Source organism: Etheostoma cragini, chromosome 11, assembly GCF_013103735.1.
Source record: "Etheostoma cragini isolate CJK2018 chromosome 11, CSU_Ecrag_1.0, whole genome shotgun sequence".
Classification (NCBI taxonomy): domain Eukaryota; kingdom Metazoa; phylum Chordata; class Actinopteri; order Perciformes; family Percidae; genus Etheostoma; species Etheostoma cragini.
The window spans coordinates 27784565-27797095 of record NC_048417.1 but is presented as its reverse complement, the minus strand read 5'-3'; the positions used below and the strand labels follow the sequence as shown (position 1 = coordinate 27797095).

The 12531-nt window shown below is 41.1% G+C and overlaps 1 protein-coding gene across 1 annotated transcript; it reads left to right on the top strand.

Moving 5' to 3' along the window:
* Positions 1 to 3525: 3525 nt before the first annotated feature.
* Positions 3526 to 11940, top strand: LOC117952795 (dnaJ homolog subfamily C member 3-like). Its single transcript, XM_034885342.1, has 10 exons — positions 3526 to 3647; positions 3964 to 4038; positions 5153 to 5305; positions 6263 to 6444; positions 7825 to 7944; positions 8067 to 8172; positions 8251 to 8371; positions 10740 to 10872; positions 11362 to 11510; positions 11710 to 11940. The coding sequence occupies exons 1-10, from the start codon at positions 3543 to 3545 to the stop codon at positions 11745 to 11747; spliced, it is 1182 nt and encodes a 393-aa protein (XP_034741233.1). The 5' UTR covers positions 3526 to 3542; the 3' UTR covers positions 11748 to 11940.
* Positions 11941 to 12531: the final 591 nt, after the last annotated feature.

The window sequence follows — 12531 nt, the reverse complement described above, 5'->3', positions numbered from 1 at the left end:
GTCTCAGTGGCACTGATCAAAGGTGGATTGGTTGTTGTCCCCAAATCCTGAAGTGCAGTGGTAGAATTCAGATCTTTGTCCATGTATTGTTGCCCTTTAACCTAAAGCTAGTCTTTACTTTGTGGAGAAGGTCATCAATTGACTCTGGTATGCCATCTGGAAAGTCCGATTTTCGTTGTCGCCCCCCTCCAAAATCCGCTTCAGTCTTGCAGGTATGAAACCAGCCATGGCAATCTGAGAAGAGACCACATGGAAAGTTATTTATGTTCAACATGTATAGCAAATCCCCTCCAGAAAATGTTACAATTAAAAGCCCCACCCTTTAAGCATATAAATCTTTTCATTGTGACAAGACACATTCCCTTGATTTTATAGTCAACCACTGGGTATGCATCATAGTTCTTGTGGATCAATAAGCTGTACTTCCTTCCCTGGTGATGTTTGGAGATGAAAAGCTCTATAGTGTTCATTATACCATCCACTGAGCTTGCAAACATTGAATTGGTCTTCAACTGGCCTGCAGGATCACCATTTGGATGATTTCACTAAACTCTGGCAGTCCTCCCAATGAGCCATGGATCAAGATCAGCCCACATCTGTAGTTTGGTCCATTGTATGTCACAGTTTTAGCCAAGCCCACTGTGTCAATATTTGAAGACTTCTGTCTCAGAGCACATGAGATTTCCTTATTAAGAACATCAATGGGAACAGTAGAAACATTTGTCACTTCCAATGGAGGCCCGGCAAAGCTATGGGCATGCAAACGATGTGCAATCTGATAGTGACGTCGCTCCGAAAGTGAAAAAAGCACAGTTTTGAAGCACCCGAGGTTCCTTGCAACACAAGGCAACTAATGGACCATACTGACGGATCAAGTATGGATAATGTTCTAAGAATTGGTGCAGTCTTGAAAAACCTCTTGAAATCTTATTCTGTGCTCAGAGATCTTAAAATCAAGATATGCTATGGAGGCATCAGCATGCACAGGTCAGACAACAAGATCTACAATGTCCTTCAGGTCCGTTATGATCAACAAAGGCAAAAATCTGATGAGACTCCAATTCTCATGTGCGTTTCCCCCATTTTTAAAGCTTTTGTAGATCCAGAATTGAGAGGCACAGGATGAGGTGGGTTAGTTTAGTCAGTCCGCTTACACTCAATACACTCAGGCAAAGGGAAAGTTCAAAAGGAACAATTCCTTCAAAAAGATCGTGCATCATATCTGGGGGGAACCCAGAGATGACGTCAAATTAAGATTGGTGCTTTGACAAAACTCGCTGTGATTTACAACCATTATAATTGGGCAATTCATTTTCCTCGAGAATTTTCTAATGATCTGCATGAAAATCCTTGGTTCTCAAAGTAAATAGTCTACTTTTAACTTTCTTAGTCTGAAAGTCGGTTCTTTCTGCAGTGCAAAATGTACATATATATGACCCCTATGACCTTCGTTTCGTTAGAAATATCCCATTCCGTTCCAAAATTACAAGATCATCGATTACAGGTTTGAACACATTCTCATACCCATTGCACTTTAGATCATTCCTTTAGATTAGAGCAGCCACATAGTGGAGGAAAAAGCAGAGCTGCAGCCTGGCGGCAAATTACCCAGAATCCAGTAAAAAACATACATTTGATGCTTCCTAATGGATGTACCAATGGGGGTTACATATTTCAAAATCGTCAATGTGTAATATCAATGAAATGCTCTCCTGTTTAGACAGAAGGCGCCATCAAAGACGGATTTGTAAATGTGCACACATGAGTTCTCAGGCTGTTTAACTACAAATTACAAGCTTGATCTAAGATCGTCTGGCAGTCAAACATTAGCTGCAAAGACTTTAAAATTGATACAGATTGAAATGACTGAAGACTCTTTCGGTCGAGCGTACATTCCACAACATTAAAGTGTTTCTTATAATAAGCCTGTCGCCTCCGTGCACTGGAAAGTGGACCTTTATCTTCTATTGCTTTTATAACAGGGTTTCGTCTCCCAGAATGCACTGGCTGGTTAAGTTGGAACCCATGATCTTGCAATACCTGGCTAATAGTCCCTTTAGTAATTGGCAGAGAAAGAGAACCAATAAAACAATTTAACTCTTGCAAAAGTTCATCTAGAGCTGCAGCAGACACAGGGTAGATGTTTTCCAATTTAAGGAGGACTGAAGCTCGTTTAAGCTCAATATCCTTCTCTCCATTTTCTACATGGTCACTGTCAGAAGCAGACTCTAAATTGACATTGCACTAGACGGAAGTTACCCCATGTTTGAATCCATTTTCTGTGCCACGATGTTTTCGATACTTTTGTAGTTCTCGTACAGTTCTGGAACACACATGTCACAGTCTCCTTATTTTTAAGATGCTGAAAGCTATTCCCTTTCTGCGGAGAGTTGATTGAACGCTGGCATTTCAACGTGGATACAGCTTTCTTGGGTAGGTTATTTTTTGACAGTAAAGCATTCCAGGTCTTTAACCTACATGTGCAATTTACATAAGTGCTGAAAGTGAAAAGGTTTAGGCTCTGCCCCTTGCTGTGGGTCCTAGTGCTAGACCTCCTCTCGCCTTCCCCAACATATGTAGTACAGCCTCTCATGTATCAGAGTTTGTATGACGTGTGTAGAAAGCCAATCATCTGCATTAAAGCATGCAGCATGCTTTCTGGTACACTGACGCTGATGAGATTTGCTCACAGGATTTACACCGTTCTCTTAATACATCCATGATTTACACCTGTTGTGTCGGAGCTACATTTCTTTTTTGGAAATCAAAACTATATAGAGGCAATTTGATTGGTGCCTAAAATGATCAAAGTTCAGTATCCAGCTCTACTGTCTTACATCCTGCATGTTCTTGTTGTGATGGACATGAGATATGAAGGTAAGAACCTGACTATACATTACTTTGCTTGGAACGCTAACGATATCAATTAACGATATATGATTATTTGCTGGAACAGCTGTGTACCAACAATGATGTGGCACAGATGTTTCTACAGCATTGAAAGGACAGTAACATGCTCAAATTGACAAATTTATTAAAGCCAGTGTCAGTTAAAAGTTTAGTCTAAAACAGAAACACAGTCACATGTGATACGAAAATGCACACACCAAAAAAAATGATATATATACAGTGTAGTATATAGAAAGCGAACCAGTTTAAGCGTATTAGTTAAAGTAACCAGTTAGTTAGAGCCTACAAGTGTAATGTTAACATGCTTAAAGCTAGCTTGTGTAAGGGGAAAATTCCTCATCACATTTTTGCATTACCTGTTTAGGATACACACTTGTGTGACTTGAACAGTTGAACTCAGTTGAAAAGGGCCAAATGTCCTTGGCAAAACACCCAGAGGGGGATTTCTCCAGGCATTAAGAAACTGATCATAATGAAACTGCTAGCTTATTACGAAACACCTTATATGGTCATGGTAGTGATGTAATGAAACTGTTCTCTCTGTCTCTTCCCGTGCACGAGAATAAAATGCCAATTTTTCATTGACTCAAGATCTTTTAATGAACAAATCAGACGGGTGTCCCAAAAACTACATGGCCTACTACAGGAGAGCTACAGTCTTTCTAGCAATGAGGAAGTCCAAGTCTGCGCTGCCAGATTTGAGCAGAGCTATCGAACTCAAACCCGACTTCACATCTGTAAGATTCTGATTTTGCGTCAGTTGGTCTGAAACTTTTTCACTATTTTCACTTAGTTGCACACAGTTTGTCATACTGCAGACTTATATTGTTGGAGGAACCCTATCTACTGGGCACAACGCATTGGAAGAAATTGGCATATGTGTACAGGCTGTGCAATATACTGTATGTGCAATTTGTACAGTATATCAGCCCGAGGCTTAACTATGCTGGGAAACCAGTCAGTGACGTCAGCTGCAGCACTGTGAAAATAGGTCTGGCAATGCAAAGACTATGTCAGCTATGTTGATTAGTATGCACTCCTCTCTCCATGCAGGCTCTCCTTCAGAGAGGAAATCTCTATCTGATGCAAGGGAGGCTCGATGAAGCAAAGAGGGACTTGAAGAAGCTGGTATATACTAGGGAGCGACAAATACTGGTTTTTCTATGCAGAAAAAACAGTAACCAGTTTTTGGCATTTTTCCGACTAAAAATACAAACCTGGGTTTAAATGATCTAAGCAATTATTTGATAAATTAGAATCTTTCGCCATAATGCTCTAAACTCTGGCTCTAGACCCACAGCCAAAGTAGAAAACTTTGAATTTATTAGCTTTATCGGTTATCAGGCTGATAAAACGCAGATACCAATAGCATAGGAGTTAATCTGTAATAAAATGTTTATTGTATTATCCTGTACAGTTATATCATAAGGTGGATTATATGTAGTATGAAGCTCAGTGGTCAGTCTTGTATTGTCTGAGTTTGGTTGTATTACAAATGATATAATAATTGTGTGAACTAAGCTGAGCTAGCAGGAAACACTTTCAGTATACCCAGGTCTATTTGTAAAGGAGGAGTTTTTGGCTGAGATTTTAACCGTTTAGGGAATGGTAAGCACTGCAAATACCCTGTAAGGCAATGCTTGAAGTCAACACAAATACCTCTCCAGAAATGCTGCATATGTATATGTATATGTATGTGTTTGTAAAGGACAAAATACAGTTTTCTTAAGCCTTGTGTTGTATTCCCGTCAACCAGGAAACTCTTGTTTTAGTCCTTTTTTTCAACCCTTTGTTGCTTTTCCTGATGTTTTTTGTCACTTATCTCCACGTTTTTGAAGCTTTTTCCTACCTTTTTGTCACAATTTCCCAAAAACATACAGTACATGCGCTCTTTGACATTTTCACTGGAGAGAGCAGAGAACTGAAAAGGTCCACAGATATGTTGGATATCTCCATATTGATCACAATACCCTTCATACAGCTACCAAGAAAGACTTTTTTCAATGTTCTTTTATTGTTTGTCTTTTTCCAAAGCTATAAAATTGAAAAAAAAAATTGAATGAATACACTGAACTGATAATTTATTTTACTTTTGCAGAGCGTTGTAGGGAACCATCCAAGTTATTATTTTTCTGATATAGAAGCTTTTTGAAAATGGGTCAAATTTGACCCGAGGACAACAGGACCCTGCTTTAATCACGACCATAAGCATTCAGATTTGTGTTGCCTTGCAATGTTCCAGATGAAGTCCAACCCTTGCGCCGAAGAGATGAGGGAAGCCCAGAGCCTGCTGACAAAGGCGGGTGAGATTGAGCGCCTGGTGGATCAGGCCCGCATCAGCTTGTGGAGAAGGGACTATGAGACAGCTGCAGCCCAGCTCAGCACGGTCATTGAGGTAAGATACCTCCCTTGAGGGCGGGGCCTGATAGTCCTGCATGGACTACATTGACTGGTTGACTAACCGCTGAGTCTGAAGAGCATTAGTAAAGTGTACTGCAGTTAGTAAGACCAGTGGTGCAATATAACCAAGTACATTTACTCAAGTACTGTACTTAAGTCCTAATGTTGAGGTACTTGTACTTTACTTGAGTCTTTTCTTTTCATGCCACTTTCTACTTCTACTCCGCTACATCTCAGAGACAAATATTCTACTTTTTACACTCTGACAGCTTTAGTAACTAGTTACTTTAGTTACTAGTTACTTCAGTTACTCCTCTACATTCATCTGACAGCTTTAGTTACTAGTTACTTTAGTTACTCCGCTACGTTCATCTGACAGCTTTAGTTACTAGTTACTTTAGTTACTAGTTACTTTAGTTCCTCCACTACATGCATCTGACAGCTTTAGTTGCTAGTTACTTTAGTTACTAGTTAATTTTGTTACTCCACGACATTGATCTGACAGCTTTAGTTACTAGTTACTTTAGTTACTAGTTAACTTAGTTACTCCACAACATTCATCTGACAGCTTTAGCTACTAGTTACTTTAGTTACTAGTTACTTCAGTAACTCCACTACATTCATCTGACAGTTTTAATTACTAGTTACTTTACAAATTAAATCCTTTGCACACAAAACAGCTGTAGTTTATAATCAAATGTTTTATTATAAATTAAACTACTCAACCATATAACGGCCTACAAGTCCAGCTGAGATGATCATACCATTAAACACTTTTACTTTTAATACTTTGAGTACATTTTCCTGATGATACATACATATTTTTTTACAAAAGTAACATTTTCCTTGCAGTACTTTTACTTTAACAAATTATTTTACAAAATCTAAAAAATAAAATAATACAGGCTCTGAATACCACTGCTGTGTGAGACATATTGCCCGTCTGCTACAGACCTGCGTTTGGGATGCAGCCTCTCGTGAGACTCGAGCGGAGTGTTTTCTTCAAATGGGGGAGATGGGGAAGGCCATCGGGGACCTCAAAGCTGCATCCAAGTTAAAGAGCGACAACACCAAGGCTTTCTACAAACTCGCCACCATCTATTATAATCTGGGAGACCATGACATGTCCCTCATGTAAGACCCACTTGCAAATTGCTCCCACACTGGGTCAAGTACCAGGATGTACTGTGACAAGGGGTCACTGTAAAATAACTTACCAAGGTTAGGGTGTGGTTTTTCAAGGGTTAAAAAAAGGAAGAGAATGTTTCCCCCATTAAATATCATGAATCTCTGTGTAGCAAAACACTTGCACTATGCACTTCAATATTCAATGAAAAAGCTTTCAAGCCAGAGAGCGCTTGACTCACTTCGCTGTGAACATCTTCACCCACAAAAAACTTGTTTGTTCCTTCGTGAGTGTTTTAATCCAAGCACCATCTTTTTCCTAAGCTTTACAAGTCATTTTGGTGCCTAAACTTAACCGGCATTGCCACGTGACACTCACTTTTTCTGGCTAAATCATCACGGCCCATAAAAGGACCGTCACTTGGCGGTGCCTGTAGCCCGCTCACAGTAACTTATTGCTGGGTAAACAACTGTCACTGGTAGCTGGTCCCCCGGAGCTCTGTAGCAGCCAAATACAGCCAGCAACTGCTGCTCAGAATTTATCGTTCTATGTCCCTATAGACTGTTCTTCTACTTGTACTTCTATTTAAAGTACATAATATAGGGTCTACTGGTTAAGTAGACCATATAATTCAGTAGAGGCAGACCAGAAAGGGGGAATCCCATGCATCCTCTCTGGCAAATCGCACAATGACTAAGGTGATTCAACATGTATGTCACAATCATATCTTCAATAGATTACATCAAAATTAGATGGATAGATAGATACAGTAGATACTGATAAATAGGTTTCTTGCATTTGTGATGAGGAGGCGGACAAATTAACATAAGATATTTCACAATACAATGCAATAATAGCTCATAAAGTTTGTTTATTGTTGAGATTTTCTCAAAACGTATCGGTCATTTTGTGGCGATGAACCTCATAGTGCCTATACATATATACAGTATATGTGTGTATGTATATCAGTCATAACATGGCCATTTCCACTTCAATATTATAAATATTCGCAGTGGAGTTGCCCTTAAAATTCATGTAAAAATGATCATTTTAAGATTTTTTATAGCTGGCACATGTCGTTAATTGGTATTCAACTCATCAATACTTTCATACGTAGCTTACAAAGTCAAGAATTAAAAATTCTCACAATAATCTGGCAAGCATTAAAGGCCAAACAAATCTAAAGGACACACAGAAAAACTCCATTGGTACCCACAGAAACGATGCATTATGGGGTATTTGTCTAACAACAATGCAAACTATAGCTTCAAACATGACCACATAGTTTACTCTAAATCTGTTATTTTATGGAATGTATGGAAATATACAACATCCATCAGGGGAAATATTAGCCTGTTATGACCTTCCTCCTCTTGTCTGATCTGCAGTGAGGTCCGCGAGTGCCTGAAGCTTGATCCTGATCACAAATACTGTTACAGCCATTACGAGAAGGCCAAGAAGCTCAACAACCAGATCCAGTCTGCAGAGGAACTCATCCGAGAGCAGAGGTGTGTTATTTGTGAATGTAATATAACATCCTTTGAATACTCTGAGGGAATGCATCAGCTGCAGAAGGACTTCCTTTTCCTCACAAAGAGGCTTGCAAATCCAATCTTAAAGTCTCTTTTAGGTATACAGACGCAGTGAGAAAATACGAGACAGTGATGAAGACCGAGCCCAACGTGCGGCATTTCTCTCTCCTCGCCAAGGAGCGCATGTGCCACGCGTTGGCACAGGTAAGACACAAGATGCATTAACTCACTCTGACTTCAACAATACATCTATCCACCATGCTTTCCTTGTGTCACGAGCAGGGCCAGCAGGCCGGCAGAGCTATCTCAGTGTGTGGCGAAGTCCTCCAGGCAGACCCGGAGAACGTTAGCGTGCTGAAGGACAGAGCTGAGGCGTATGTCCAAGAGGAAGAGTTTGAGGAAGGTAAACCTGGCAGATGTAGCTGTATGTAGTTTGGATCGATTTATTTAAAGAGCCCGTCTTGTAGTGTGTTGTATAGTTTTTTGGTGAATGTCAAAGTTTTCTCTCCCAGAGACAGCACTGCCTGAAACCCCTTGCCCACACTCCGGTTTGAGATTCCTTAATGAGTGATGTCATTGGTTGAGAACGCCAGGCCAGTTTTTCATATGTGCTGCCTCTAGGTGCTGCCTGAGCAAGCACAGCCTGCCCACCGGCTTATTTGAATGTGGTGGACCAATCACAACAGTGTGCAAGCTGACCAATGAGAGCAGACCGGGCTTTTCGGGAACGTAGGGCTTGAGTTCAGACGGAAAAGGCCCAATGCATGCTGGTTAGATTTGTGTCTAACTTGATCCCGACTTGCTTTGACGCATTTGTTTTCCAACGGCGGCAAGACCCAGGTGGACCCAGGGCATGATGGGAAACTGTTCAGCCTTAAAGATGTTGGAAACGGTTGGTAACTGTCTGACTTGACCACGGCTTTTAGTCGTTGCCCACTGCTGCTGTGACGTCCTCTATGGGACAGTCTTGCTGTGTTGTGTGTGTGAAGCTGCATCTGCATATGGGGAAACCAGACCAAATCAGGGCAGCACGCTGACATCACGGACAGAGACACAAACAGACGTATACAACGCACAGTGGGTCAGATGGAGGAATAGCGTCAGAAGCAATGCAAAATGAGCTAAAGTTAGCGTTCAGCTCTGACTCAAAATTAGCAACTCACTCGACGCCATCTAACGGCATTCATCTCTAAACTGCACCACAAGAAAAATACAGTAAAATAAATCATTATGTGGTAAGCTGTAAAATATTTTGGCTAATATTGTCCCTGCAGCGTTTAACGTGCAACTTACCACGTCTGCTGTAGATTACCCAGAATTTGTTACTTTTAGCACTGCAACACAATGTGAAGGTCATGCCAGTAGACTTGAACATCAAAGCATGTAAACCTAATCTAGGAGACCCCAAGAGTACACATTTGACACTGAAATGGAGTATTATAGGGGCTCTTTAATAGAGTCAGTCCGCCAGATTTACACACACAGAACTGCCATCACACTTTATGGTGTACACTCTACCAATCTTAACTGGGAATGTATACCCGGGCCGCTGCAAAGGAGTCAGCCTACATGGGGCACACACTCTACTAGGTGAGCTAGAGGTCGCCCCAGAAGTGATTTTACTGGAAAAATCCCCAAAAATGCTGTCAAGCAGCATATAGTCCGGAAAAGGCATGCATCCTCACATCCAGTTAAATTGTTCCTCATTTAACAATCTTTCTGCTCATCACCCAAACATGTGTAAGTTCAGAAGTAGTTTTAGTCGTCAAAAGGAAACTCGGATTGGACAGATGTTCTACATAGCTGTCTGGATTTACCCTGCAAAGATCTGAGGACCAGGTAACCATAGTCATCAGATTGGACAGATCGTCTAGCTAGCTGTCTGGATTTACCCTGCAGAGATCTGAGGACCAGGTAACCATAGTCCTTAGATTGGACAGATAGTCTAGCCAGCTGTCTGGATTTACCCTGCAGAGATCTGAGGACCAGGTAATCAAAGAAGATGGAAGGTGACGGACATCTGGCCTAAATGAGACATATCCAACGACACCGTGACAATCCCAGAAGTGAAACTTCATTGATATAGACTACATGTCACCTGATGTTCTACTACCGTAATGAAAATCAAGTACTTTATCAAGTCTACGGTGCCATTTTGATTGGCTGTCAGGGTTTCTGTCGTTCATCGAATTGCTCTGAAAGTGATCCCAACGATATCCTTCTCTACTGTCACTATAGTTGTCATGTGGGCTCCACCATCCTCTGAAGTTTTCTTTTTTCATCAGATGTTCACACAACCACAGTTGTTCTGTGTCTGTTTTCTACTTTAGGTCAGACTTTTGATAGGTCATCAAAGTTTCAGTGTTACTGTAAGACATACATTTATTAAACAATGATTGTATAATAGACCGGATATAGTCTTGTGCCTCAGCAACCTCGGTGTTAAGATTGTTAAATTGAGGGAATGAAGGCCCAAATTGAAAAACAATTGTATTTGTCAGCTGATCCATGTACATTTATGTGTGTCTTTTGTTTGGTTCATCTAATTGGCGGCCAGGACACAGACAGTAACAATACCCCGTGAGATAGAAGGATCCAGTGTCCTACTCAAAGACACTGTAACATTTTAGGTGGACACTTGCTACAACAAGATTTAACGGTCCTGTGTTTCCTTCTGTTTAATGACAAAATAAATACTGTACTTTACTTCATACTAGCTGCTTAGTTTGGATAAGTAAGCGATACTGATCCTGTCCCCCTTTTTCTTCCAGCTATTAAGGACTACAAGGCTGCTGCAAAACACAGCGAGAATGACCCTCGGATTAAAGAAGGTTTGAAGAAAGCCCAACAACTTCTCAAAGAGTCTCAGAAGAGGGATTATTATGACATCCTGGGAGTGAAAAGGTGGGCACAGATCACTGGAGTTTGGGATATTTCTTTCCATTCCATTCTTTCCATTCGTTTTTTTCCAAACAAGGGTTTTCAAGGGGAAGTTGGGAATTCCGAAGGTTAGATATTGAGATCCTGTGTGCTTTAATACACAAAGGAATGGCATAATGATAAAATCATTTAAATTGAAGTATGATTTGGGGATAAAAAATAGGGACATTCTGAAATAAATACAGAAATCTCAGCAGGGAGACCATCTTAAAGGGTTACCACTACAATGCTTTCATGTTCATGTTAGAAAGCTCAGGTAGCACATAGCGTATACTTTAGACCCAGTAACTTCCAATAAGTTCATTCAGCCATGAAGGTACGGACTCAGAAGAGCTAGATCATAGAGAAGAAGGACATTGACTTCAAAGTACAAGGTGCCACATGTAAGGGCAACATGTAAGTGCAGTTCCTTTTATCTTTTAACATGCTGATAATGTGTCCCCATTGTCTCAGAACTGCCCAGAAGAATGACATTGTGAAAGCCTACAGGAGACTGGCACAAAAGTGGCATCCTGACATGTTCCAGGATCCATTTAAAAAGAAGAAGGCTGAGAGGAAGTTTGTGGAGATCGCTCTGGCCAAAGACGTTCTTACTGACCCAGGTAGAAGGTTTTGCGGTCTGTAGAGTCAGTGGAGAGTTGTTGAGATTTATTGTATAGAGGTATTGATCATCAGCTGATCTAAAATGTTATCTATATACACACAACACCCTAATTCCTGGAGGCATTGGTTTCTAATACAAAAGCATGAGTATGAGTCTATGAGTGTATTTTAACTTGTGTTCCAACATGTTTTTTCTAGTTCTGAGAGCCGCATACGACCAGGGTAGGACCCCATGAATATGAAAAATCCAGCAGGGTCATCGTCATCAGCACTAACATGGAGGATCCGAGGGCTTCCAGGTTCTCAACCCATTTAGCTCCAGACCATTACATTTTATATTCAACTTCAACTGAGAAATCTCATCCAGCACAGCAGGGGCTTATTTTAGTTTTTTCGGAACTTCGGGAACGCCATAAATCTCACAAAAATACGAAAAGTCTTTGGAGATTAGACTCCATAGGAACACGCTGCGTTAAAACAACGATGACCTTTTCATGTCGCCTTAATGGCCTCCTCGACTCCTCCACTGGACTCCCTTCAATCCGTCTTAATCCCAAAGTCCCTAGCAAATGTCTTGGAGGGATGAGACGTCCTTTGAGTTGTTTTCCTAACCTGTGCCTCCTGCTTTTTAGGTCCCTGATTAGAACAGCTCAGCTCACCTGTGTCCGGTGGGCTGAGTGTTAGTCTCTCCCTCTCTCTGCTCTGACTGTCTCCACTGGCACACCAAGGTTTGGTTTGGTTATGTTGTCCTAGGTTTGCCTTTACCAGCACACACCCACCTCTGCCATGTGCCCATGCACACTCCATGTCACTAGGCTTGTTCCAGATGAACTGCGCCTCGCCTGTAAAGTGGACAAGAGCAGGTAGCACCTATGGGGGGGCGCTAACAAAAAACTGCAGTACGGTCGGACAGTTTCCAGCTGAGATTCCAGCAGTCTTCAGGCTTAAAAGGAAGTCAAAGAAATGCTCACGTCCTGTTAGCTCCGACTCTGATTTAATAAAATGTAATCAGACCCATAT

What these genes read in the sequence shown, in the direction of transcription:
- LOC117952795 (XM_034885342.1), top strand. Translation starts at nt 3,543, where the DNA reads ATGGCCTACTACAGGAGAGCTACAGTCTTTCTAGCAATGAGGAAGTCC. An exon ending in GAACTCATCCGAGAGCAGAG is followed by an intron (nt 7,945 to 8,066) that starts GTGTGTTATTTG and finishes AGTCTCTTTTAG; the next exon opens with GTATACAGACGCAGTGAGAA. An exon ending in AGACGTTCTTACTGACCCAG is followed by an intron (nt 11,511 to 11,709) that starts GTAGAAGGTTTT and finishes TGTTTTTTCTAG; the next exon opens with TTCTGAGAGCCGCATACGAC.